This window comes from Candoia aspera, chromosome 7 (assembly GCF_035149785.1).
Source record: "Candoia aspera isolate rCanAsp1 chromosome 7, rCanAsp1.hap2, whole genome shotgun sequence".
Lineage (NCBI taxonomy): Eukaryota > Metazoa > Chordata > Lepidosauria > Squamata > Boidae > Candoia > Candoia aspera.
Genome location: NC_086159.1, coordinates 809,455 through 836,709, shown reverse-complemented (window position 1 = coordinate 836,709; position 27,255 = coordinate 809,455). Strand labels below are relative to the sequence as shown.

The following is a 27,255-nucleotide window of genomic DNA, read 5'->3' as shown; positions in this document are numbered from 1 at the left end:
GCCGGAAAGGAAGGGAGGCGTGTAATTGAGCCACGCTCTGCATCCCGTGGTCAGGAGATCCGGATGACCGCGTGGGTGGCAACGGCCCAGCAGGCAGAGGGGTGCAGACATGGGGGGAAAGTCAACTGGGGTTTGTGCCATGAACCTCAAATGGGAGCAGGTTCCCACCAGACACCAGGCTGGCTCGCGCGGGGGTGAGGTGAGACCCAGCCCTTCCCTCCTGAAATCATGTGGCCAGGCCATCCTGCCAGCAGGACCATGGCCGGGTTGGGCTGCTTGGGCAAAGTGTGGCCCCTGCATCTGGTAGCCTGGATGGTGGGTGGGGGGTGTTCCTGGGCTTCTCCTCTGAGTTTACTCAAAGGGACTAACCAGAAAAATAAACAAACAGCCACGAAATCTGACAGAGACAAGTCAAAATCATGAAAAAATGTATTCAGCCCGGAAAGGCTTCCAAAGCAGCCCCGAGAACTACAGAGCCTGCTCAGCTGCTGTGGGAGCAACGTGGGAAAGGGCCCCTCTGGGAAGCGCTGGTAGGCAGGAGCCCCAGGGAGGCCTCTCCTGCTGGCCTTGCGGTCCAGATAAGGTGCCCTCCGGATAGCCCTCCCTGTAGGCAGACCAAACCCTGCAGGACCCTTTGAGTGTTGCTTTCGGTGGGCCAGGAAAACTGGCAGCCGTCTGCCCAGGGGTCCTCCTGGGCACAGGCCGCTCCTTGGATTGGGCCTGGTGGCTGCTGCTATTGCAGCAGGGGAAATCTCCACTCCGCGTCCAGGGGAGGCAGGCAGGTTGGCGGAGCTGGGTGAGGCCTGCTGGGGTCAGAGGAGGACAGACGGGCCCCATGCCCAGGGAGGGGGCACCAGAACACAACAGGCGGGCTGCCTTTGCCCAGCTTGCTGGTGGAATCGGATCAGAGTTGCTGCATTAGCCCAGGTCCCAGGCAGGAAACCAATCCCTGGGTCACAAGTCCCGTCCTGACTAAGAACAAGGGCCGGGTTCCGCAACTCGCGGGAGCAGAGCCCCTTCCGCCCTGGCTCTGCAGGTCGGGCGCCCCAGCGGTCCCTCTCCACGCAGTCCCTGCCTGCCTAGGCGCGGTGCCCACGGCCCTTCGGCTGCCCGGGCTCAGGTATGGCACGGGGGGGGGGGGGCGCTGGCGCTGCAAGGGATGCTGGGACTCTGACGTTCGACCCAGGAACTGAGCGGGGCGATGCGAGCGGGAGGCGGAGGGTCGCGCGCGCCAGCTGGGCAGCCTTCACACAGCCCGTCGGCCTGGGCGCTGAGCGGCCCGTCTTCCGGGGCGCGCGCCGCGCGGCACCAGAGGCCAGGCAGGCGGGTGGGTGCCGCTCGCAGAGCGGGGGCCGCGAGGAGGCCTGCCGGGCTGGTGCTCACCCGCGAGCGCGCCCGCGGCCCCGGCGAAGCAGCAGCTGCCCGCGGCGGGCCCTCCTCCGGGGGCGGCGGGGGGAGGAGCCGTCCGCCCGCTCGCCCCGCCCCGAGCAGCCGCGGGGACAGCGCATCCCGCCCGCCCGCCAGCCGAGCCGCCGAGCGCGCCAGGGCAGGGGAGCCGCCCAGGTGCGCGCGGACCGACCGGCCGGGCCGGGCCGAGCCGGCGGCGCAGCGGGCGGGGCGAGCGGAGCTCCGGCCGGCTAACCAGCCGGCCGGCCTACCGGCGGGCGGGCGGACAGGTAGGACGGGAGCGGCGCGGCCCGGCCCGGCCCGGCCCGGGGAGCGCCCGGCGGGCGGGCGGCGCGCCGCTGACGGCCCCTCTCGCTCCCTCCCTGCCTCCCCCCGCAGTATGGCCGATTACCTGATCAGCGGCGGCACCGGCTACGTCCCCGAAGATGGGCTGACGGCGCAGCAGCTCTTCGCCGTGGCGGATGGGCTCACCTACAAGTAAGCGGGCGGCTCCGGGGTCAGCGGGGCCGGGGCCGGGGCGGGGGGCGCGGAGGCGCGGCTGCCCGGGAGGAAGTCAAGGCGCACGTGGCTCTGCGGGGAGGCGGCCGGGCGCGCGGCGAGGGCGCGCTCGGTGGTTGGAAGCGGGCTTAGGTGGGTGGCTCGATCTGCGTCCGGTACTCTGTGGCTCGACCTATGGTGCAAATCCAGGAAATGGGTTCGTCCCGAGATGGACGAAGCGCGTTGCGTGGACGCAGCAGCAGCATCTGGGTCGCTCGCCCCCCCACCGAGCCTTTGGCTGCAAAGGCGACTCAGCATCTCTCTGTCGCAGCCGGAAGGCAGCAGTCGCGCAGGAGGGTGGGTGGCAGGTCTAGTTTGGCACCGGAACCCTTCGCTGGTCTGGACAGAAGCTGCCGCTGCCTTTGCTTCCTAACCTGGCTCAGCTGATTTTCTCCCCCGCCCGCCTTGACTCCCCCCCCCCCCCGACCTTTAGGCCAAACAATTAAGCCTGTGTTTCCTGGTGGGATCCCAATCCATTAACCAGATGAGGGGTTTCTCGGCTGATCCCACTCCCTTTTCTGAGAAGCTGGGCTGATGCAGATGCTGTTCTGAGCCACACAGACCTGCCAGAAGCAGGCTAGACCACCTGGCAGAGGCTTTTTGCACTCACCAGCACTCCTCCGTGGCAGCGCTTCTGCCGCATCAGATCAGCCCTGGAGCCCCACTGGGCTTGGTGGGCCTGGCCAGGGTGCGCCCTGAGCCTGGTTGGCAGCGGCTCCCTGTCCTGTAAAGGCTTCCAGGCTGCTTTTCTGCAGGAGGCTGGAATCCACATGGGGAGGCCTGTCTGCAGGGGCCTCCCAGAAATGTTGGCCCGTGATTTGGTGCCCAGCATCTTGGAAGCCTAAGGCTCCAGATGTATCTACTAGGGAGGAGGTGCTGTGTACCCTGATGGAGCTGCCTGCTTCTGGGCCCAAACCTGTGCTTGTACAACCGGGCCCCGCTGCATGACTGGGGCTGCCTAGCGTGACAGGCCTTAGCGCCCCCCCCCCCCCAGCTGGTGGGTTTCATTTATTCTGAAAGGCTAGTGCTCTGAGCAACATGGGAAACACCTGGGCAGGGAAGAGGCTTCCCAACCACCTTTGCCACAGCTACCTGTTTAAGAGCAGTCTCCTCACCCTGGATCTTGCCCCTGAACTGACCGCGCTTGGGACTTCTCAGCATCGCTTGCCTTCCCATTAAGATGCACTTCAGGGGCTCAATCCAGGGAGCAAGAACAAGTGGATTGTACCTTATTTGGAGAGAGAAAAGCTGTTCTGATAGGCCCAGCATTGGGTGTCTGCAGCAGGATATTGCTTGTTTAAAGTTGTGGGTGGCTCTGGACCCTGAGGGGACCCGCGTGGTAAGCCATAAAAATAAAAAGGGGGGGGGGAGGGAAGAAGCAAGGAAGGGAAAGATGCAAGCTGAGGGCCCTTTTAGCTTTGCAGACAATTGTATGAACTTTTGATGGAGGCTGAGGCCTTTCTTGGCCCTGGTTTTGAAAAAAGGGAAGGGATGAAGGAGGTGGCTGAGCCACGCTTGGAAGAATTTATCTGAGTGTGAAATGCAGGGTGTGCGTGCAAAGGAGTCAGATGCGGTTCCGGGAAACTCTCATCCCTCAGCATGAACAGCCCATGTTTTCTAACTTGAGCTGATTTTCAGTTTTGCCGAATGTCTGCTGCTTCCTTTCGCACCTGCTTCCCCTGGTTGGCCTTCATCCTCCAGCTGTTTGGATGCAACTTAAAATGCATTGTCCTTCCTCATAGCACTGGCTATGGCTTACTTCTAGAACATGCTGGCTGGGGAATTCTGGGAGTTGAAGTCCGCACATCTTCAAGCGGCCAAGGTTGAGAAACGCTGTTCTGGAACATGTTTTCCTTTTTGAAAACGATGATTTCACTTTCGGTTCTGTGCTCTGCTTCTCAGGCAAGCAAGGTTTATAATAAGGCAGATACTGCACGTATTATTTCTTATGCAGAAAGCCAGCCATTAAAATTAGTTCCTTCTTAGCTGCAGGAGCAGTTGGAAAGTGGGGCCCATGGCCCAGAGAGGTGGGTGCCCCCTTCCTCAGATGTGCCCTCTGTTTCTTGGAGAGGCTTTGGTTGGTGTTCCTGAACCTTGCAGGGGCTGGGACTCCGTAGCCTCTTTCAACTCTCCGAGTTGTTGAATTAATACCATTTTTATTTACATTCTAATGTTAAATACCCTACATTTCTGCTGCAATATCTCAGGGTTGATGGTCAGACAGTGCTTCCTTATGAAGCGTATTTACATAAATCCCATAAGGTTCCTCCCAACAGCCTTGCTGAAGTTGATATAAGGCCTTCCTGAGTCAACAATTGGTGTATAATTGCAGGTGTAACCAATCCCCGTGTTTAATCTGCTGAGCTATCTGGTTGCTTCTTGTCCGTTGTGTGTTCTGTTAATATTTAATTGTTGAGCATTGCCAAGAATTCTTTGGGGGACAGGCTGGAAATCAATGCTGTAAATGAGATACTTGTTTTCAAAGCCAGCCCATGGCGTGCCCACAGCCTCCACTTCGAGAGTTGGGGTGGGCTCGCTGGCCCTCTTATTACGAGCTTTTAATCACACGCACGCACCGGCCTGGGTGTCTCGAGTCCGACATATGTGGGGATGGGGCAGCTGGACAGGGTCTGATCGGGATTAGGCTCTGCCCCAGATGACATTGGTACAAGCAGCACATTGCTGGTGCTCTTTGTTTGGATGAATGCGGAGCGTGGCGGAACACGTCGCTTCTATTGAACACACCTGGTTCCCGTTCCAAGGAGGGAATGCCTACCGACAGGTCGGCTGCTGTTGCGAGTGTTCCGTGGAAGGCGGGTTGCGCCAGGCTGGTCAGAGCGGGCAGGTCTCTGCAGGGAGGGAGGAGCAGCCCCTTGGTCCTGGCTTGTCTGCCGTGCTGAGAGCGTGGGCTGTCCAGGGAGAAGGCGGGCTTGCCGGACAGAGCCCCGTTCTGCACATGGCCAAATGGAGAAGGAAATGCGGCTGGTTTCTCATCTTCGGGACAGCTTCCTCCAGGGTTTGGGAGACTGACTTGGGTCCACTTTGTTTCCTGATGGAAACCTTGGCAGTTTTGACCTGGTTGGGGGTTTCCAGTGTGTTTTGCCCTGCTGGCACCCTCTCAAGTGAATAATCTCTGTTGTATAAAAGTTGGAAAGGGGGAGGACTTTGACCTTAAAGCCCTTTGGGGGTATTCCCCGGTCCCCAGTTCACAACTCAGGACCTGAGTTCATACCACCCTCAACGCCACCCCATGAAGAGAAAGGCTGGGGGTTTGTCAAATGCCACAGGAAATAGAAACAAAGAAATCGCAGCCCAGCCCAGCTGACGGCCTGGTTCAGAGCACATGCTCAGTGGGGGGGTGCAGAGGGTTGCTGAGCTGGAGCAGCCCCCCAGCCCTGAAGCGCCTTCTAAATCCGCTGCTGCTTCTGCTTGTTCTTTCTTGTTTGTGCTGCAGAGGGGGGCAGCTGCACCCCCCGCCCCTGTGCTCTCCTCATCCAGAACAGGCGCTCTGATCGGCCAGCAGGCTTGCAGCCTCCTCCTGCTCTGCTGCCCACCAGTTTCTGGCTGGGTTCAGGCTGGGTGACAGTACAGCGTGGGTGACCTCTGGAGCGGAGGTGGTGCGACTGCCCTGGCCCTCCCGGACCTCTCGGTGGCCTTCAGTACCGTGGGCCGTGGGATCCTTCTGGCCGGCTTCAGGGATTTGGAGCCAGAGGTGCCGTCTCGCGGCAGTTCCCCTCCCTCCTCCCTGGCCAGTTCCTGTTGGCGAGGCGGGGGGGTCCAGCCCTTGGTCCCCGCGATGTGGGGTGCCTCGGCGCCTGGGTCTTCGGCCACTCCTCCAACAGCTGCGCGAAACTGCCAGGCGAGGCCGTCTGGCGGGACAGGTGCGGTGTCATCACCTTGCTGAGGATGCCCACTTGCACCTCTCCACCCCAGGCCGTTCCAGTGCTGGCCCAGGGCCCGGAGGCTGCAAGGGTCCGGACGGGGAGGAATTGGCTCCAGCCCCACCCTAGCCAGACAAAGCGGCTTTGGGCTTTGGGCCGGCCTTTGACTCTGGGCGAGTGGTACTTCCCCAGAGAGAGCTGGTGCGCAATTTGGGGGTCCTTCTGAACTTGTGAATCCTGTTCAAGGAGCAGGCGGCAGCCATGGTCGGGGGCCCTTTGCACAGATGTGTCTTGCGTGCCACTTGTGCCCGCTCCTGGACCAGGAGGTCTTGCTCACGGTCAGCTTCTCGGTTGCACTGTTGCAATGCACTTTCCTCGGGGCTGCCCTTGAAGACCACCCGAATGCAGCAGCTTGTGCAGTGTTGGGCCTACCTCAGTTTGCCCATGTGACACTGCCGCTGCGCAAGCTGCACTGGCTCCCAGTTTCGTTCTGGATGCAATTCAAGGTGCTGGCTCTCCCCTTTAAAGCCCTGTGTGGCACGGGGCTGGATTATTGGTGGGACTGCCTCTCGCTGAAGGCATCTGCCCATCCCACCAGGTTAGATAGGGTGGGCACAATCCAGGTCCTGTCCCTTAAGTGCTACCATCTAGTGGGACCTCAAAAGCATGCCTTTTCCGGGGTCTGGCAGGGCCCTGCCCCCTTAGCCTTCTAGAAGGCTGTAAAGGGTATGGCTGGCTGGAGAATTCTGGGAGTTGAAGTCCACACATATTCAAGTGGCCAAGGTGGAGAAACACTGGCCCAGGCGCTGGGATGTAGTGAGGCTGGGGCCTGGGGCCTGTCTGGATTGATGGATTGGAGGTGGTGGGTCGGTGCCTGGTTTCTTGGTTTGGGTTTTATTGTTGCTGCGAGCTGCCCGGAGCTGTTTTTTACAAGATGGGTGGCCACATCCCTCTTTCAAATCAGTGTGGCTGCCAGGCCAGGGGTAGGTCTGTCCCCTGCCTCCCCATTTGGGCTGCGTTGGGCATCGGGTGATGGCTCCTCCACTCTGTCTCCACAGTGACTTCCTGATCCTTCCCGGCTTCATTGACTTCACGGCGGATGAAGTGGTGAGTCTGACGGGGGGAGCTGGGTCTTCCCTCTGGGGAGTCCCAGCAAATTTGGGTGGGTGGGGAGGAATGGCTCTCCTGTTGAGCTGCCCTGCATCAAGCAGCCCTTCCTTGGTTCCATGGGCCATAAGCGGGCTTTGCTCGGCCACCTGTTCCCTAGGGGGCCCAGAGATGTGGATCTCTCTTCAGGTTATCCCAACAGCAAGCCTGGGAGCAGGGCTTTGCCATCGACAGTGGGGGGCATGGAAGGGCTTCAGCTTGGGAGGTGCTTCTGTCCCTGCCTCTGGGTTGCCACATGGAGAGGTTGTCCCTGAGAACATGGGGTCCACCTTGTGCCCCCGTCCTTCCCCACCAGAAACCAGTCTCTGGGGTTTTCTTTTCCTTGGTGGATTTTGGGTGGCAAAGGGAGGCTGGCTGTGGGTGGCTGCTGGGGAAGCAAATGGGATGGGGCAGGAGGGGAGGTCCCATCTCACTCTCTGGATGTCTCTGCCATGCCCCCCACGAGAAAGCACTCCCTTATTTATTTTATTTATTTTTCAAATTTATGTAGCCACCTATCTCACAAACAAGCAACTCTTAGCAAAGCTTGGGGGGATAATTTTTTAATGACATTTTAGATGAGGGGGAGTTAACTTGTGCTTAAAGGACTGGGAATTTGTGACTGCTGACCATGACCCCAAATGCCTGGTCAGTCACGGAGGAGGGGCCTGCGCCAATGGCGCCAGCACCCTCTGCTTTCAGAGCTAATTAGCAGCTGGCCAGTTGGGCCTCTTTGCCATTGAGCTGATGACGGTCAGGCCAGGGAGGAGGACAAATACTGGTCATGGGCTGGGGGAAGGAGAGCCTTCTCTGCCCCTTGAGGGGTTGGGCAGCCCAGTGTGACATGCATCACTTACTGCTTCTGACGTCCAGCTGCCGACACACCTCAGCAAAGCCCTTGACACGCTTGTGAGATTCTCCCTCATAACATCATAAAATGCAAGCTAGATGATGCTACTGTTAGATGGACTCACACCTGGGTTACGATCACACCCTATTAATGTCTCCACTTCAGCTTGGAGGACAATATCAAGTGGAGAGCCAGGGGTTCTGTCCTGGGCCCTGTGCTGTTCAACCGTTTTGTCCATGACTTGGGAGGAGGGAGTTGAGGAGACAGAAAACACGGAAGGTGGCTAATGCTCCGGAGGAGACAGAGAAGGTCCCATGAAATCCAGACAAGCTTGAGCAGAAGGCTGAAATGAGCAGGATGGAGTTTAGCAAGTTCTGCCTCTGGGTAGAGGAAATGAAAGGCACAAGTCTAGGGTGGGGGAGACCCGGCTTGGCTCAGGTAGACATGAAAGCTCTTGAAAGTTCTTGACCACAGGTTAACTTGAGTCATCAGTGGGAGGCAGCTGCCAAAAAGGCCAATGTTATTTTGGGGTGTATTAACAGGAGCATAGAGCCCAGACCACAGGAAGTCATTGTCCCACCTCGGTCTAGTCCCACTTTGAATACTGTGTCCAATTTGGGGCACAGCAGTCTAAAAAAGGAGATCGACAAGCCATAGTGAATTCCAAGGAGGGCTACCAAGATGGCGAGGGGTCTAGAAACCAAGCCCTATGAGGTGTGGTCAAGGGACCTGAGATGGTTTAGCCTGGAGAAGAGAAAGCTGACCCTAAGATATCTAAAGGGGCGTCATAGAGTGGAGGGATCAGAAGGCTGATGGGTTGAAACTTCAGGGAAGTAGTTTCAGGTAAGCTGTGAAGACTGTACAAGCTGATCGCCAACAGAACAAGCTACCACATACTGGGGGCTTCGATAGAGGCTAGGTGGCCATCTGTCCAAAATGTTTTAGCAGATCCTGCATCAAGGCCCTTGCAGCTCTCTGATTCTTTCCATGCAGGGGTTCAGAAAAATGTGGAAGTGTCTCAGTAATGTTGCAAGTGAAATGGAGGATGGGCAGAGGAGGTATGGGGACAGATATTGTGGCCCTGGGAGAGGATGGTGGCACCCGACTGGCAGAAGACAGGGCTGACCCTTGCCCTCCTTGCCTGCAGGACCTGACCTCTGCCCTGACCCGGAAAATCACCTTGAAGACGCCCCTCATCTCCTCCCCCATGGACACCGTCACAGAGTCGGATATGGCCATTGCCATGGCGGTGAGCCTCGTCCAGGGCTGAGTCCTTGGGGCCAGTGGGGCCCCTCTGCTGTCCACAGGAGAAATGTGGCCTCTTCTGTGGGTCCGAGGATGCGCAGGATGAGCTCCTCCTATGCACCCCTCTCATGCAGGGTTGCCAAAGCAGGGGCACCTGCGCCCCAGGGGCTGGAGACCAGGGGCCCGGGTGTGTGGGCTGGGCAGCCCCTGGTCCTCGGGAGCCCCTCCGGCCCTGGGACTTCAGGGGCCCTGCTCTTTCCCCCTGCAGCTGATGGGTGGGATTGGGATCATCCACCACAACTGCACCCCGGAGTTCCAGGCCAATGAGGTCCGCAAAGTCAAAGTGAGTGGCAGCTGCCAGTCCTTCGTGCTGTGAGTCACGCGTGTGGGCTGGTCTGGGTGCAGCACTGCAGGACCAGCCCAGAGGGGCTGGCGGGAAGGGCCGTGCTGGGCATTCCCTGAGGCTGGCCTTGCGCTTGGAGCTCAGAGCCCACACCCAGGATTTGCCTGCAAGCTCCCTGCCGGTGTGCGAAGGAAGGGAGTGGGAGCAGAGGGGTGCCGCGTGGGGACCCGATGGAGCTCCGTGCAGCTCCCCAGAGAGCAGCAAAGGGAAGGGACGGTTTACAGGAATGGCCTCTCCTCTCCTCGGGCCGCAGAAGTTTGAGCAAGGCTTCATTACCGACCCGGTGGTCCTGAGCCCCACCCACACCGTGGGGGACGTCTTTGAGGCCAAGGTCCGGCACGGCTTCTCCGGCATCCCCATCACAGAGACGGGCAAGATGGAAAGCAAGCTGGTGGGGATCGTGACTTCAAGGGACATTGACTTCCTCTCCGAAAAGGACTATGGCGTCCCTCTCAGTGAGGTAGGGGCGCAGAGACGCCTGGAAGTGGCAACCCCGCCAATGGTTCCCGGGGGCCAGAAGTCCTCTGCTGCGGGGTGGGGCCCCTCACAAAAGCCAGTCCCTCCTCCAGGCAAGCGCTCAGCTGGATTGACGCCCCCTGCTGAGCCCGAAAGCCAGGCTTACGAGCCCAGTTGCAGTGTCCTCATCGGGCCCTGTCCCCAGAAATGCAAACCAGCACTGGTGGCCTGTTCCCGCCACATGGTAAATCCACAGCTGCTCTCCTGCTGGCCCTGAGCCCTGCCACCCCTTCCCTTCTCCCAGGTCATGACCAAGCGCAATGACCTTGTGGTGGCCCCGGCAGGCATCACCTTGAAGGAGGCCAACGAGATCCTGCAACGGAGCAAAAAGGGTATGGGGGGCACAGAGGGAAAGGCCCATCCTGGGGCTTGATGCGGGAGGTGTTCCCGTCTCCCTCCGTGAGATGGGGGTCTTCCCTCCCGCGTCTTTCCCGTGCCACAGGGAGGGAGGGAGGGAAGTGCCCCCCCAGGCAACCGGCCCTTCCCTCCGTGTTCTGCAGGCAAGCTGCCCATCGTGAATGACGTGGATGAGCTGGTGGCCATCATCGCCCGCACCGACCTGAAGAAGAACCGCGACTACCCGCTGGCCTCCAAGGACGCACGCAAGCAGCTGCTGTGTGGGGCGGCCATTGGCACGCGGGAGGATGACAAGTACCGGCTGGACTTGCTGGTGCAGGCCGGTGTGGATGTGGTGGTGCTGGTGGGTTCCACCCTGCGTTCCTAGCTGGCTTGGGGAGGGGACCTCCAGCGCTCTGGGAGGAAGCCACGGGGTTCTCGTCCCCAGGCACCTCTGTGGTAAGGGAGCCTCTACATATCTGGGTGACCCAGACAGCGGGCCCTGAATGGCGCCCATCTCCTTCGCCTCTCCTTGGCCCCCGAAAATTGTGCCCCACAAACAGAGAAGCCTTTTCAGAAGCTAATCTGGCACCTCTGGGAGCAGAGCGCCCCCATTTTATTTATTTATTTATTTATTTTTCGAATTTCTGTCCCACCCCTAAGCTCCCCCCCCCCACCGCTGAAGGATTGGCTCTGAGAGTGGTCAGGAAGCCCCTGGGGGCGGAGGCAGACCTCTGGCCCCTCCCAGCTCAGTTTGCCTGGATTCCATGTTCAAACCTGGGGCAGATGCTTAAGGGAGATTGAAGCCCTGCCCCACAGGCCCTCCCCTCCACTTCCTGAATTTTGTTTTAAGGAGTGAGGCTCAAAGAGCTTTGCAGCTGGAATCCCAGCAGTTTTCTCTGAAAGGGCGGAAGGGAAATTCACCTCACGGTCCTCTCTAGGCCATGCTTGGCATGGCCCACTGCCCCCTCAGCATTGCACGAAATGGGCTCGGGGCTGTCTGCCTTCTGCCACTTAATGTCTGTCCTTTCTGGGGACACACGGGCACGCAATGGGGCTTGCATTGTGCCCCACGGGGAAGCCTGTGGGGCAGTTTTAGGTGCCTAATGGTCCTTTCCTTTCTCTTTCCTCCTCTCCTGCCACCCCCTGCAAAGGACTCATCTCAGGGGAACTCGGTCTATCAGATCAACATGGTCCATTATATCAAGCACAAATGCCCAGAGCTGCAGGTCATCGGGGGCAATGGTGAGCATCTGGAGGGCGTTGATGGGGTCCCTCTTCTTGGCAGAGCTCCCTTTGCTTCCCCAACTGAGTGGGTCCTGCAGGGTCCAGCTATAGCCCCTGCCCCCCATTATGCCAGTTGGTCAACATAGCCAAAGTTACCAAGAGGAAAGAAAAGCCATTTAGACGGCAAACAGCCTGGTGAGTGGTTGGAAGTCCTTTTGTTTGTGCGTTTGTGCACGTTGCAGCTGAGTTGCTGTAGTTCAGAGGCTGGGGAGCCAAGAGATTTTTGGGACCTGCAAATATGTGCAGGATTACAAGTGACTTTTTAAAAAAATACTACTGTATATATTTGCGGATAAGCTGAGAATTTTAAGTGCCAAAATACATGCCCAAAATTGGGTTTGGCTTATCCGTGGATGGGCTTATCCATGAGTATATACGGTAGTACTTTTTAAAGTACCTGTATTTCCTGTATATACTGGTGTTTAAGCCCATTGGCAGATAAGCTGACCCTCGAATTTTTTACCAAAATACCATGAAAAATGTGGGTCTGCCTTATCTATCTATCTATCATCTATCTATCTATCTATCTATCTATCTATCTATCTATCAAATTTCTCTGCTGCCCATCTTGTACATGACGACTCTGGGCAGCTTACAAATAAAATAGTAAAAAATGATACAATATAAAATCAATACTGTATAAATATACTTAAATAGCAATAAAAATATAAAAATATAATCCATAAGTGGCACATTTTTCATGATATTTTGGTTAAAAATTCGAGGGTCAGCTTATCCACGGATGGGCTTATACCAAGTATATACGGTAATATCATTGGAAGACACTTGCACAGCTAAAGTTTCTTTCCTGATCCACAGTTTATTTAGAAAATAACCCTTGAGAATTCTCACACATTCAGAGGAAAACAACTTGGTGTCAGATTTCTGCCTGTTGCTAATAAAAAGGGATGGGTAGACCCCGGAGGGACTTCTTGCTCTTTTGTGTTAGAGGCCATTGTGTAGCTTAGGTGGGAGAAGAGGCGCAGAAGGACAATTATTCAGTATAAATAGGACTTGCTTTCGATACATAGCTGTTGCTGGAATTCTTTCATAATAACTTCTTGGCTTTCTACAGTAAATTACTTCACAGAAGTTCCTGGATTCTTCTGTGCCTGTTGCAGCCAGGGGAGGCCGCCTGGATCTGCAATTTCTGGCTTTCTCTTTCCAGAGCCCATCAGGCTGGCTACAAGTGGGGGTGGGGGTGGGGGGCAACCCATCGTCCATATCAGAATAGGGCATTAATGTGGATACACACAAAATGGAGAAGGTGTTTCCTTTCCAACCAGAAACGAGGCATCACCTTTCAGAAAAATTGGAGTTGGCTGTGGTTCAGCAGAAAGAAAACAGGGAACATTTTGGTTAGTTGGGGTTTTGGCTGAAACAAAATCCAGAGGAGTCCTGGCATGATTTTTCAGGCCAAGCAGGGCACGGCCAGCATGCATCTCCCCTTCCCTGAACGGCTCTCAGCTCGCCCACCCCTTATCTTCCCAGGCCTCTCAGCCAACTGCTGCCAACGGCAACGGACTGGCCGTGTGCCCGTTCCTTATTGCAGCAACTCTGCAGCGAGGCACAGGGTCCCGGTGACATGTTTCTCATTGGCTCGCCCATCCCGGTCTTCTTATTTTCCTTTTTTCCCTTCCTTTGGCCACTGTAGCTGATGTCTGCAGTTTTCCCTGTTTTTTCTCACCACCCTGAACCATTTCTGGGGTGGAACAGTTGCATTTCAGCCAGTACTCGGAAGTAAGCATCCCTGCTCACTTTAGACCTGGACCTCTGAAACAGGGGCTTCACTTCGGGCAAGGTTTGCCTGAAAGCAGCTCTTAAGGGCATGAGCTGTTTTGAAAGTTTCTGAGCCAATGTAGGCCAGCCAGGGTCTGGGCACTCCAAGGCATTGGCCTTGTTGGCCAGAGCGCATGGAAGTTTGAATTTCATCCTGCAGAGACCGCTTGGTTGGAGAAGGAGGTGCACTAATTCCACGGCCCCTTTAGGGAGGCCTTGGCTTCCAGATTCTGCTTCGGCACCCCCTCCCCTTTTTTCTGCATTAGGGGCCATTGCTGAGGCAGCGCTGCTGCTGGTCAAAATTTTTCACGTTGGCCGTCCTGTCCCATCAGTGGGGCAGGGGTCTTCTGCTCTTGGGGCCCAGAAGGCCTTGTGGTGGGGTCCTTTGTTGCTCGGGGGTCTTATGGGTGCCTCTGCTTTCTCCCCTACTGGATGCACAGTAGTGACAGCGGCCCAGGCCAAGAACCTCATTGATGCTGGTGTGGACGCGCTGCGTGTGGGCATGGGCTGCGGTTCTATCTGCATCACGCAGGAAGGTGAGTCCTGGGGTGGGGCCCCTATGCTTGGGCGTTCCCTGCCTTGTGGGAAGTGGGTTCCGAGTTCTGCGCTCGCCCCAGGATCCCAGGGGCGACCTCTCTGTGCTCGGTCCTCCTTGTAGCCGTGAAACAGCCCGCAGCCCTTTGTAAACTCATGGCTGCCCTCCAGCGATACCTTGAGGTTGGCCTTTGCCCAGCCAGCAAGTAAAAGGGTCCGGCTGTCCCAGAGGCCCCCCGCAAAGGCTGGCGGCCCCTTCCTTGGCCTCGGCCTCCTTACTGATCTGTAGGTCCGCAGGGTTGGGTGAGGCTGGGTGAGCCACTCAACAAGCAGATGTCCCCAAAACATCCTTCCATTGCTGCTGGGACCTGTGGGCAGAGCGCGGAGGGGCACCCGCTGGAGGTCGGCGCTCCCATGCCCAGAGGCTGCAACACGATCACCCTTTTTTCCTCCTCGGGTCTCCGATCAGAGCTGCCTCCGCTTCCCTGGCTGCGCCCCGTGGCTCTCCTGAGCTGCCAGGGCGCCCGAGGGCTGGGCCGGACCCCCGGCGGCCCCTTCCTGCCTATGACTCTCCCTCCCTCAGTGATGGCGTGCGGCCGGCCTCAAGGCACAGCAGTGTACAAAGTGGCAGAGTACGCACGCCGGTTTGGGGTGCCGGTGATCGCTGACGGTGGGATCCAGACGGTGGGCCACGTGGTCAAGGCGCTTTCTTTGGGGGCCTCCACAGGTGAGGGGGCCTTGCCTTGGGGAAGGAGTCTTGGATGCCACAGGTGAAAAGGCCCAAGCCACCTCATGCTGGCGTGAAGATCTGTGGCAAGTTCTGCTGCCATGATACATACGTGCAGCCTGTTTTCTTTTTATGGTCTGCAAATTGATTTGGGGGAGGGGCAGCTAGAGCACTGTTACACCTTTGGCTGCTGATCAGGTGCCCTGCCTCAGCCCACAGAGACTCCCAGCCCACCGTCCTCCTCAGAGCAGCCCAGGGTGGCTGGCCACGATCTCCCCGCAGCGTGTTTCTCAGCGGCCCTTGCGGCTGACCTGATGGACCGTGCCAAGAGAAGAGAATCTCTGCAGCTCAGGGTCAAACTGTGGCGTCCTTGGTGCTCTCTGAGCTGGGCGGTTGGTGCACCAAGGATGCTACGTTGACAGAGCATGGCTGGGTTTGGCCCACGATCCCCCCGGGACCTCTGCCTGAGGTGTGGCTCCCCCAGGGCTGGGGCCCCTTGGGTGCTGTTCCAGCCCTGCTTCCGGCCCTCTCTTCTAGTCATGATGGGCTCCTTGTTGGCTGCCACCACGGAGGCGCCTGGCGAATATTTCTTCTCCGATGGAGTACGGCTGAAGAAATACCGGGGGATGGGCTCGCTGGACGCCATGGAGAAGAACCGCAGCAGCCAGAAGCGTTACTTCAGGTGTGGCACAGGGGCCCTGCCCAAGGGAGGGGGTTTGGCTGCTGCAATAGAGCCCCTGGGAGGCAGGAGAGGCCTCTGCCAGGACCCCGGAATTCCGCCTGCTGGGGCCAGGCTGCTCCGGCCCCCGGGCTTGTGGAAGGCGAGCAAGTTCACAGTGCCGTGGCGGTGCCCGCTGTGGTAGGACTCCTTGCCCATCCCGGCTGCTTCAGATGGGCAGAAAGGCTGCCGGCCCCAGCGCCTCTCCCACCGGCCCCAGCGCCTCTCCCACCTTGCCTTGCCTTGCAGCGAGGGGGACAAAGTGAAGGTGGCACAGGGCGTTTCCGGCTCAATCCAGGACAAAGGCTCCATCCAGAAGTTTGTGCCGTACCTGATTGCTGGTATCCAGCACGGCTGCCAGGATATTGGCGCCAAAAGCCTCTCCGTTCTGCGGTGAGTAGACTCGCCTTGCCTCGCCAGGCTGTGGGTAGGAGGCTCTGCTCCTGGGCCCCCAGAGGGCATGTGTCCACTCTCCTCTACCTCTCCTCTTCAAGGTGACCCTCCTTAGCCTGGTGGCTGGAAAGGTCGAGCCTGCATGTTCTCTGCTTCTAGAACGTGCCGGTAGGCTGCCGTTGAGCAGGGCACTCGTTTCTTCCCTCTCAAAGCACCCAAGTGCCAGTTTATTGTAACTGTTTATTTTCATTGTTCACCAATGAGACCATTGAGTCCCTTTGGTCGTAACTGACTCTGAGCTGCGTATACAGAAATAAACGGACAATGTAATGCCGATGGTGAACAAGGAATACAGTCACCAACTATACTGTGGCGGCACCCCCAGCAGGCACTCCTTCCCAGCAGACATTGAGGGCAGATTCACTTCTCCCAGGAGAGGCAGGCCACCTCGTAGACTCAGAGCCTGCACCATGGTGGGCTTTACAGGGGATACCCAGCGCCTTCTGTTGGTCGTGCGTGGAAAAAAATGGGAGGGCAGGGCAGCTCTGGGCAGGCCTCAGCAGGCCTGGCCCAGAGTGGCCAGAACCACAGGCTGGAACCGCCCACTCAGGAATGGCTCCCCACTCCCAGCCCCAGAGGTGACCCTGAAGGCTACCATGGCCTGCCACGTCAAAGGCCACTGGGAGGTCTGGTAGGGCGGCCGCACTCCCCACTCCCAGCCTCGACCCTGGTCCTCTGGGAGAGTGATCGGGGCAGCTGGAATCCCCTTGGCCAGGGGCCTAGATCACTGTTGCTCAACCATGGCAACCTTAAGAGGTGTGGACTTCAACTCCCAGAATTCTCCAGCCCAGTCCACACCTCTTAAAAGTTGCCGAGGTTGAGCAATGCTGGTCTAGATAATTCCCCTTTTACCAAGCCCCCTGAAGTTGGTGTCCCACCACCTTCGTGAAAAACAGGAGGTTGGCAAGAGGTCATCCAGACTGCTGGGTCTGCTTGAGGCAGGGGCGAGCCAGCCCCTTTCCCTCCTGTGGGGAGGTGTTCCTTGTCCCCTCCTCGCCACCTGGACTGGCCAGGCAAGGCAACGGGCAAGCCCACAGGGTGCTGCCATGAGAAAGGACCCAGCCTCCTCCTTGTGACCTGCAGGCTCAAAAGCCACATGGCGGACCTCGCAGGACATTATCCTGTTGACGCCTTGGGTGCTGATCGTCCAGCTTTTAGCAAATCAGAGCAGTTTATCCACAAAATCCTCCGGTGGGTCAGAGCAGCCGCTTAACAGCATAACGTTTAATTGTTTCCGTGCCTTCCTCCTCCTCTGAGCATTTGCGCACTTTGCTTCAGCTGTTCTCTGGCTTTGTACAACACACTGAACTGCGCATTATTCACAGAGGCCGGGCTTGCGTGATACAGGCAGCCTCTCCCAGGCTAGTCAAGTTTAGAATAACGCGCGAACACGTTGCCAGCGCTTCAGCTGGCCAAGTTCCACATGGCGCGTGAATGTAGATGCTGGGCTGCAGCCTTCCTCGGATTCCTCAAGCATCCTGCCCTCCGCCATCTGCAGTGGTTCTCCTGGGGGATGTGGGGAGGAGGGGCGGGGGCACAGAGCACCTGGTGGGTTTATGGCGGGCGGAGACAATTCAGGAGGGCCCCCTAAAGCCCTCTTCCTCTCTCTTGCCAGCTCCATGATGTATTCAGGGGAACTAAAGTTTGAGAAGAGGACAATGTCAGCCCAGATTGAGGGGGGGGTCCACGGTCTCCACTCGTAAGTATCTCGCGCTTGCTTGCAGCCGCCGCCCTGAATCCCCCTCCCCTCCTTGCTTCCATGGTGCCTCCCCCCTCCTCCCTCGTGTCCAAGCCAGGCAGGTCCGGGTGAGGGAGAAAAGACGCCCTCCTTGCCACCACCTCAGTTGCTGGGGGACAGCCCGGCAAGGGGGTCCCTCACTGCTCCTGCACAGAACCCCTTCAGACCTCCTTGTGGCACCAGTGCTCGGGGCTGGGTGGGGTCTGCCAGGCTCCTCTTCTTTCTCTGCGCAAACAAGGGATTTGTAGTTTTGAAGCAGGGCCAAAGCTGGGAGTTGTAGGGAGGCGTGTGCAAACAAAGGTGTTTTGTTCTGAACCCGAAACAAACGCGTTGTGGCCTGGAAGGTAAGCAGAGCCATTATGGGTGGGTCACGGTTCATCTGAACAGAAACCCCAAACAGCTTGGTAGTTCTGGATGTGGCCTTCAGGGGTGAGGAGGGCAAGGCTGGGCCCCTTGCTCCCGTCTTCCCTCCTCCTCCACAGGGCTTGTGGGAAAGCTGCCTGCCAATCTTCCCAAGGCCCGCCTTTCCCTCCCTCCCATTAGGCACAGTGGGCAGCCTGTCCAAGCGGTCCCCCTGCCCTGCCTGTACGCTTCCCCCATCTTTCCCTCCCTCCCTCCCCGCCCTCAGTAGTCACCATCGCTGTCCTGCTCTTCCACCCGGAGACCTTCTGCCCAGAATGCCCATCTCGGGTTGGTGCTCAGACCCCTGTCTCTTGGCACCTGGAGTAGATGCCCCAAACTCCCTGCTCTGCACAGTTTGGGACATTTTGCACACCCCTTGTTTGTCAGCCTTCAGGCCAAGGGTTAATGGGGTTGCAGGACCAGAAGGCCATCTGCCCCAGGATGAGAGGGAAAGCTTTTCTGCTCCCTACAGAGGCCTTTGCCAGGGGGCCTTCCCTGGACAGGGACTCAAGGCCCCCCAAACGTTAGGATCTCATCTCCCTGTCGTGTGCTTGGGCCCGGGCGGGAGTCGGGAGTGCCTTGTTGGCTAATCATGCAGATCCCAAGTTCAGAAAATAATGGGGAGGCAACTGCTGCTGGGCCACTGGAGGGGGAGGCGCCAAAAACAAGCTGCCCCCTGCCGCTTTGCCTCGCCTGGGCCTTGGGCTTCAACGCCCTGAGTTGCTGCAGTCTCCTGCCCTGCTGTATAAATTGGCATCTGTTCCAGTGAAAGGGCCTCATGTGCATCGCTGGAAGATGCAAGGGGGAGCGCTCTTCATTCCCCCCCCCCACGTTTTACAAAGGGCATTGGGAGCTTCTGGGGTCTCTCCTGCCGGCTGAAGTTATGGCAGCGTCTCCCGCATTTCTGCTGCTTTGGGGCTCTTTGGCGGAACACACTCCTCCGGGTGCAGCGGGATGGGGGATCCGCTTGCGCGATATCACTCAAGTGGGTGGCTTGGCATGAGCCAATGCCAGCTGTGCTTTGGTCCAGGGAAAGGGAGATGCCCCGTTCCCCTTTGGGCCTGACTGAGCCTTGCCACAAGAGATTCCCCTAGATCGGGTGGGGGGGCGCTCCTGGACAAGACGGGCGGGGCTGTTGAAGGGCCATCTCTGGCTTTTGGCACGCCTGAGCAAGGTGAGAAGCTGCGCTTGCCCCTTTCTTCCTCCTCAGGGTGTTAGGCCTTGGGTGTTGGTGTGGGGCACTTCGTCTTCTTGCACCAGCTCTTTGGGTGCTCCAGCCAGGGTCCCCATGAGAAGCGTCAGAAGAGCGTCTCCCGAAAGACCGCTCATCAGCCATTCTGCTGTTCACCCGCCTGCTAGAACCACCCCGTGGAGCTCCCTGGCAGCCAACTGTTAAGGGGCAAAGCCACAAGGCCAGGCTCCCTATTTGGCCAGTGTCGCCAAACGGGGAGAGGGAGGGAGGCGGACCCAGAGAGAAGGGCACATCTTTTTCAGCTTCTTCCCCCCCCCCCCCGGCCAAGCTCAAAAGTGGGTAAGGAGATGCACATATTGGTGAGGGAGTAGACTGAAACCTAAGAATTTAGAAATTGGCACGCGGCATGAAAGCATGCTAGTTGCTGTATTGCGTATTACGTCCTTGCTTTACTTCCCTGGAGTGCATAGGATTCTTCTGGTGAAGTTCTTTTCCCTAAAGGAGGAGTAAAATTCTAGGGAACTTTGTCCTGTGGCCTTTTCTCCGTATGGGCACTAAGTATCCCATACCCTGAAATGAGGGGAGCCCGAAGGCCACCAGGCCCCGCAGGGAGCTTCTCCCCCGAAGCTTCATGTCTGCTGCTTACAGAAGACCACTGTGGTCCTGGTGCTGGATGTGAAGCCTGGCTCTTCGATAAGCTCCAGTGAGGCCTCTTGCTTTTCACAGTCTAGCTTCTGCAGCCAGCGTAGAGGCTATTGAACTTGGCAGTGCCCCGAGGCCCGAGCTGTGGCTTTGGGAGGTGGAATTGCTGGCAGCCAGTTGCGTTGAGCAGGTCCTGGGTGGGCAGAGAAGTCAAGCCAGAGCAGACAGGGAAGGCCAGCCTCCTTCTCTTCCTGGCAGCTGAAGGGCTGAGCTGGCCTGGAGCGGCCGGTCTTGCTTTCCAAACTGGTGGTGCCTCTCCAGGCAGATGAAGGAGAGTCCACCAGTTGGGGGGGGGGGGCACGAGAGCAGCTGCCATTTGTAAAGGAAGTGGTTTGGGGTCGTCCCCACAACCAGCAGCGTTTCCTCTGGCCTTTGGGGGTGGGGGGGCTTTCTGCTTCCCTGCTTCCCTGCTTCCTGCTTTCTGTAGGAAGAGACTTCTAGGACCTCAAAGCTTGCATCCTCTGGGGGAGCCGTTTGATTGTCCTGCCTCATGCTACAGCTTGCTTCTGCTTTGCTGACATTCCTGCCCCCTCCCCGCCACCCCAGGGTTTGGGGGGGGGGCTATGAAGGGGTCTCTTTTTGCCAGAAGCAGCAGGTGGGGCAAGCCTGGAGGAGGCAGCCCTGTCTTGGGGGCACCTTGTGTGTGGTGGAGCAGGAAACGGGTGCTTTTTCTCTTCATCTGTTCCTGGCAGATGGGTAAAAGGGGAAGGGGGCAGCCTTGAGAGAGGGAGGGAGGGAGTGGCTGACCGAGGTCCCTCTGTGGGCTTCCTCAACTGAGAGGGACTTGAGTCTGGGTCTCCCAGCCCTGACCCCCACTAGCCATCAGCTCTCCCTGGTCTTGGTGCCCACTGGACATGAGCAGCTCCAAGGCTGCTCTTCCATGCAGCGAGGCAGGGGGAGGCTTTTAGAGCCCCTCCAGCTGAAGCTTCTTGCCAGAGCCCTGCCGGAAAATCCCAGGCCTTGAGTCACTATGGGCACTAGGAGTGGCACTGGCCTGGCACAGCCTCAGGAGAAGTTTCTTCGTCTGCACTGGGAAAGGTTGCCTCTGGGTTCCTGGGCAGGGAGCGTGGGAACAGTGGGGTGGGGTCTCCGCGAGAGGTCCCTACTCTGGCATGAGGAAGGAGGGGGGGCCAGGGGCCAGGCTGCTGGGGGCTTCTGCTAGTTTGCCAGCACTGTAGCTCCTGTAGGCAGGCCGTGTGCTTGGTGGTAGGATTGGCGGCTGGCAGGCGGCGCTGTGGCTGGTGTGGTGGCTGGCGCAGCGATGGTGGTGTCGGCGAGGGGAACACGTTGACCTTGTCCCTTTCTCTCTCTCTCCCTCCCACCCACCACCGGCCTTCCGGTAGCTTTACGTTTCTGCCATGTAAGTAACTGGATCCAAGCCGCTCTGGGTGCGCTGGACGGGGGTCAGTCGCTCCCTCGGCCCACCACCACAGCACGGTGGACTGGGCACCTTGCACAGCCCCCCCCCCGCTTGGCAGCTGTTCCAGAGCCAGCTTTCCCCTGACCGGATGGGAGGTGCCACGCTGGGGCAAGTGCCCACCCTTCCCACGGCCACAGACTCTGTGATGAGCCCCTCGTTGAGAGGAGCCAAACCCTTCTGGGAGGGAACCGGGGGCTGTCTCTCATCTCTTTGCCGCATCGCCATCTGCAGTTGCAGCTGGCAATTTCAGGTGTGCCAGAAAGGTGTAGCCATGTGTTGGGGGAGCTTGAGGAAGAGGAGGAGGCCACGCAGACCCTCTCTTGGGGCCTGGGCCTAGTGCCTCCCTCACCCGAACCTGCCTGGCTGGCCTGGCAAGGGAAGGCAAGGGGTGGCTCCCTGGAGGGAGGCTTTCTCGGCAGGGGTGAAGCCCAGGCCCTGCTCCCCTTTGACACCTCGTCCCCTTGGGCCCACTGCCTCCCGTGGTGCTTGTGGGCCATGGGGGTCAGTACCCCGGGATATCTGAGGGGCTCCCCAATCCTGTTGGGGGGGCTCGTGGCTTCTTCTCTTCCCAGGGGAGCTATTTCTGGTCCTCCCCTGTGGACGGGGCTCCCAAGACCCCCAGGATCCCCCTTTCCTTAGGCTCTCACTGCTGCCGTTGTGTGAAGCCGAAAGGCCCCTGTGAGCTGCCTCCCCCCGCCTCTGTTCCTGCTCCCCGCCTGGTTTGCTGTCTCTTCCTCCTCCCCCGGGTTCCTTGGTGAGGGCGGATGTTCTGCAAGTTCTCAGGGGGAGAGCTAGCAAGGGGGCTTGCTTGGCACCACTTGGCTTTCGGGCGGGCCAGTTCTGTCTCCTGTTTGGGGGCTGATTTCAGGAGAAGCCTCCTCGCCTCCAGCCACTGGGCCTGATCCGCCTCTCCTCTGCCCCTCCTGCAGTTACGAGAAGCGGCTGTACTGAGGACGGCTTCCAGAGCAGCGACCAGTGACTGGCTTCCACCCTCCCTGCCAACGGCCACGGTTGCACCAGACCAGCACGCCCACCTTCTTCTCTCTTCTCTTGTCCCTGGTTTGGCTGTGGGCAAAGACTTGCACTTTGGGCTGCCTGGCTGGTGGCGCCTTGGCACAGCACACCTCTCGCCCAGCACCGGGGTTGTGGCCTTCAGACTCCACTTGGTGGGCAGAACTGGGGGGGCGAGTGCCCCTCTTGGGCTTTCCCCCCACGCCTGGCCTCCAGCTTCCAGGTAGAGGGGCGTTGGGGCAGTCTCCCAGCCCTCCCCTCCCCTCCTAGCCTCAGCCTCCCTGCCCTGCAGGTGCAGCTGGATCCAGCCTTCCGGGACCCCAGAGCTGCTCCCCGGAGGACCTTGGGACTCCCCAGCAAGTTGGGGAGGCGATGCCAGCCTCCCTCTGGCTTGAGGGGCAAGGGGGTCAGGCCAAGGTGGGAGAAGCAGCAAGCGGAGGAATTCCAGGACAGCTGCTGCTGCAAAGGGGTGGGGGGAACCTCTGTCCAAAGCCTTGCACCCCCCCCCCCAGCCCGAGGCCAGATTTCTGCTGGCTGTCCTGCCCCTGACTGCAGCCTCAATGCTTCTCTGTGGGAAGAGGATCTTGGCTATCAACGGGAAACCCCCACCCCCGATTCGCTCCCATCACTGTAATTTTCGCGCATGCCAGGGCCCTACGTTGTGGCCCTGTATTATCAGATAATAAAAGCAGCAGTGTCATTATCAAGTGGCTGGGCTGGTTCTTCGTTGCGCTGGAGCTGGGTGAGAAGAAATGGGGGGGGGCAGGTGTCGGAGCCTTTAAACTTTAAACAGAGATGGGCTTCTGGCAAGGGGGCGCGTGAAAGGGCTGGAGCCTCTTGGCTTGGAAAATGCATCCATTGACACCTGGGCCTTCCAGGGCGGCATCCTTCTGTCCAGAAACATGGTGGGAGCTCACCTCCTGGCCTGCTCTCCACCTTCTGAGGGCTCGTGAGACCTTCCAGGCCAGCGGTGGCCTTTGCCCCTTCACCTACCCCCGTCTCAGCCCCGCTCACCTCGCTGCAGCCAGGGAGCCTGTGGCACTCTCCTGGGCACATTCTCCTGGCTGGTGCCTCTCTGCCCAAGGAGGAACCTCCTGGGGACCCCTGGCTGACATTCCCCTTGCCCAGCATTTGAGCTGATTCATCCCACCAACCCCAGTTTGATCTAGTGGTTAAGGTTCTGGGCTAGAAACAGGAGTCTGTGAGTTCTAGTCCCACCTTAGGCCTGAAAGCCGGCTGGGTGACCCTGGGCCAGTCCACCTCTCTCAGCCCCACTTGGTGCAATGTAGACTAGCCTCCTCGCGGTGCACCCCGGGCAACGTGACTTGTCACGGCTAAATAGTCTACACATCTGGCTGCTGGACCTCACAGGGATTTCCCAGCAAGAAAAAGCAGCATGAACACCGAACTGCTACACCATATGATTAAAAAAAAACACTGAATGAAGCCTGTGTTGTCAAACAGGGTGGGAGTGAGGGGCTCTTCACAGCAACATTAATCCATTCTGGTGGTTCACCTTTTCCAAAGGCTACCCTCTTGTTCACAGCTCAGGATGGGCCCATTTGCACAGCATCATCCAGAGGCTCGAGGGGAGGAGCAATTCAAGCTGAGCCTTCCTTGGGCCATGGTGGCTCCACCCCACCTTGGAACTTCCCCCAGGTCAGGCCCAGCAGGCACTAGCAGAGCTCTTTCAGGAGATGTTTTCAGAATTTCAGTGGAAGCTGCCCACCCAAAATTGCCTCCATGGCCTCTGCACAACTGAGTGGCTGTAAAAGACTCTCCCACACTCAGGACTGCAGGACCCAGCATCCCCAGCCTGCACAAGCACTGGCCACACTGGCCTGGCTAGCAACTTAACCAGATCTACACACACACACACACACAGACACACACACTCTCTCCCTCTCTCCCTCTCCCTCTCCCTCTCCCTCCCTCCCTCCCTCCCTCTCTCTCTCTCCCTCTCTCTCTCTCTCCCTCTCCCTCTCCCTCCCTCTCCCTCCTAGAGGACAGCAGCTTAGGGAAGCCGGACAGCAGAGATTCAGCAGCCACTGGTCTGACCCCCACTAGGCATCGTGGGCAACTTTCTACCCAAATCTGGCCTGCTCCTCTGGTCATTTCCTCTGGACGAGTATGACATAGTCAGGCCACGATGCATCTCAGCTGCCCTTTTCCCATGCCTGAACCAATGTGTTTGGTTGCACTCAAGAGGGTTGTGTGAACTCAGCCTGGAGACTGATTCAGTAAACCTGGTTGGGCCAGTTGTGGCTTAGCACGCTGCAGAAACTAAATCTGAATTTTTGGAAGTCATTTCTGAGCAACTGACATTTTTTGAAACAAGCAAACACGGTTGGCACCAAACTGTACTTTTAATCTGGCCACTCCATTCCTGAGGTAGGGTGACAAAAACCCTCCTTTGCCAATTGGCAGTTGTGTTGGAACATGGGTTCAGGACCCCAGGGCTGTGCTGGATGAAGAAGGTGGCTGCCATCTCCTGCAGAAGCCATGCCCCGAGAGGGTGGCCAGCTGTCATTCTGAAAGGCCCCAAATGCTAGAAGCTCTTGGAGGGAGGCTCTCAGCCCTAAAAGGGGTGGGGCAAGTGGAAGATCGCCCCCCCCCCTTCAGCTACTCTTCCCGAACACAAAAGGCAGACAAGCCTCTCCATAAAATGCTTTTATTGAAACTTTAATGCAGAGGATCCATGAGCAGGCTTTGGATTCCACCCACTGAACAAGGTCACACACTTTTTGCTGGCTTTGAAGGTGAGGAAGGGGGACCTCATTTCAGTGCCACCTTGGCCTGGTCCCCAGCGAGGTGGAGACAGGGGAGAGACAAACCATTTTTGCTAGCAGGGGAGGAGAGAGTGGCTGTGCAATGGCAGAACAGTGAACCCATTGTGAGTTCACACAACTCATTTAACCACGTCTGCTGAAGACCCAGCAGCATGGATGCAGAAAAACGTGGGGAAGCTGAATATGCCTTCTGGCCAGTGGCCTCTGCTGACCTGTGCCTGCCAACCTCACCGAAGGACTGAAGCCCATGCACAGCCAGCATGGAAGGGAGGCCACCAAGCCAGGAACCCTGCTGTCAGCTGCAGCCCCCCAGCAAGCCTGGATTCCACAGGTCAGGGCGGGGGTCCATCCTCCAGGTTCCGGGGGTTACAGGTCTATGGTGTCACTGCCAAGGCTGAGAGCATCGACCTGCCGGCAACCGTCCACAAACTCCTCCTGCGAGAGGGCTGCGTCTGCCCCCGGCTGCCCCACTGAGGCCGGGGATTCCCGGAAGAGAGGGGGCAGCCCCCACCGTGGGTCCTCGGGAGAGGGAGGAGGCTGGGGAGACCCCCCGTGGCGCAGGGAAGGCCCAGCGTCGCTCTTCCCGGGGCTGGCGGGGGAGGAGAGGCCAGGGCCGGCCCCGCTGGGCAGCAGAGCAGTCCCCCTGTCAGCCCGGGGCTGGGCCAGGGCCAGCTCCAGGCAGGAAGCCGCGCGGGGCAGATCGCCCTCGGGGGCCGAGCCCAGCGAGAGTAGGCTGGAGGCGGAGAAAGCCCCGCTGCCCCCGAGGAGCCCCTCGCTGCAGAGCGCCTCGTCGATGCTGCGGCGCAGGTCGATGGGGGACGGCGGGCGGAAGTCAGCCGTCGGGTCCCCGGCCTCCGCGGCCAGGCTGAGCACGGACCAGGAGGGCGCGCCGGGGCCGGGCCGGGCGTCGAGCGGCCCCTCCGCGGGCACGGCGCACAGGGGGAGGTAGTCGGGGTCGCCGCTAGCGGCGGGGTCGCAGATCGCCAGCTTCTCGTGCCGGGACAGCGCCCAGCGGAGGCCGTCGGGCAGCGGGGGCGGCTTGGCGGCGGCCCGGGGCGAAGGGAGTGCGAGGCAGAGGCCGCGGCGCCAGCTGGCGGCGGAGCAGCAGCAACCGCAGGCGAGGCAGAGGCCGAGCGAGGCCAGGGGCAGCCCCATGCCCGCCTCGCAGAGCCGGCACGACAGCTGCAGCGCCCACCAGGGCCAAGGCCCGAAGAGCGCCGGGCTCAGGCCATAGCCCAGCGCATGCAGCACGGAGTAGGCGTGCAGGCCGGCGCTCAGCAGCCCGAAGGCGGCGGCCGGCAAGGCTGCGCGGGCGGCCCGGCGCCACTGGCGGCCGCTGGCAAAGAGGCCCGGGCAGGCCGGCGGGGGCGCGCTCCGCAAGTCGTAGATCTGGGCCGCCTCGCCCCGCGCCAGGCAGAAGCAGCCCAGGAAGGCGGCGGAGAGCAGCGCGGCCAGGAGGGCGAAGAGCCCCCGCGCGGCCAGCAGCAGGAGGGGCAGCCGGTCGGCGGCCAGGGCGGCGCCCGCGCCCGCGGAGAAGTGCGCCAGCAGCAGGAGGGCCAGCAGGCAGGGCCGGCGCGGGCCGGGGCGCGCCGAGAGCTTGGCCCGCCGGGGCCGCGAGAGCAGCAGCAGGGCGGTGGCCAGCGCCGAGGTCAGGCAGGGCAGCGGCAGGTCGTGCAGCAGCCGCGCGGCCGGGACCGGGAGCCGCTCCCGCCGCTGCCCGTCGGCGTGCCCGAAGAGCAGCGCCGCCCGCGCGCCGCCGGCGCCCAGCAGCAGCAGATGCAGCACGCTCAGCAGCCCGGCCTCCGGAGCGGCCAGGCGGCGGCGTTGGCGGCGGCGTTGGCAGGGCAGCGCCAGCAGGCCCAGCAGGGCGAGCAGCGCCAGCAGGGCGAAGAGGGCGCCGGCGCCGTAGACGTGCGCCTCCCAGGCCGGCCCCCACGCGGCCCTGGCGGCGTCCCAGTCCGAGTGCAGCGGCACGAAGAGGGGCCCGCCGGGCAGCAGCGGGGTCGCGCCGGGCTCCGGCCGCGGGGAGCCGCAGGCCTCGGCCCGGGCGGGCGGGCAGGCGGGCAGGACCGCGAGCGCTTCCTCGCTGCCTGGCGCGGTGGTGGGGCTGCCGCTGGACTCCGCCGGCCCTGCGGAGAGAAGAGAGGAGGGAGCGTTAGCGCCGGGGAGGGCGGGCCGCTCT

At 59.6% G+C, this 27,255-nt stretch overlaps 2 protein-coding genes across 8 annotated transcripts in view; both read left to right on the top strand.

The window, feature by feature from the left end:
* The window catches only part of CHKB (choline kinase beta), a 124,265-nt gene extending 97,224 nt beyond the window's left edge, over positions 1–27,041 (top strand). For both annotated transcript variants that reach the window (XM_063308862.1, XM_063308861.1), the window contains one exon: positions 27,031–27,041. The gene's annotated coding sequence lies outside the window, so the exon portion shown is untranslated. The remainder of the gene's footprint in view (positions 1–27,030) is intronic.
* Positions 1,103–22,957, top strand: IMPDH1 (inosine monophosphate dehydrogenase 1). Of its 6 annotated transcripts, none has more exons than XM_063308842.1 (15): positions 1,103–1,120; positions 1,786–1,884; positions 6,884–6,932; positions 8,969–9,070; positions 9,335–9,409; positions 9,723–9,929; positions 10,230–10,317; positions 10,486–10,685; positions 11,476–11,566; positions 13,828–13,923; positions 14,391–14,648; positions 15,186–15,330; positions 15,616–15,759; positions 17,435–17,518; positions 22,203–22,949. In XM_063308842.1, the coding sequence occupies exons 2-15, from the start codon at positions 1,787–1,789 to the stop codon at positions 22,222–22,224; spliced, it is 1,659 nt and encodes a 552-aa protein (XP_063164912.1). In that variant the 5' UTR covers positions 1,103–1,120; position 1,786; the 3' UTR covers positions 22,225–22,949. The 6 variants fall into 6 exon arrangements, with proteins under 6 accessions (XP_063164912.1, XP_063164910.1, XP_063164915.1 ...); XM_063308841.1 differs by lacking the exon at positions 1,103–1,120 and adding an exon at positions 1,214–1,327; XM_063308840.1 differs by lacking the exons at positions 1,103–1,120; positions 6,884–6,932 and adding an exon at positions 1,170–1,327 and having other exon boundaries at positions 22,203–22,953.
* Positions 27,042–27,255: the final 214 nt, after the last annotated feature.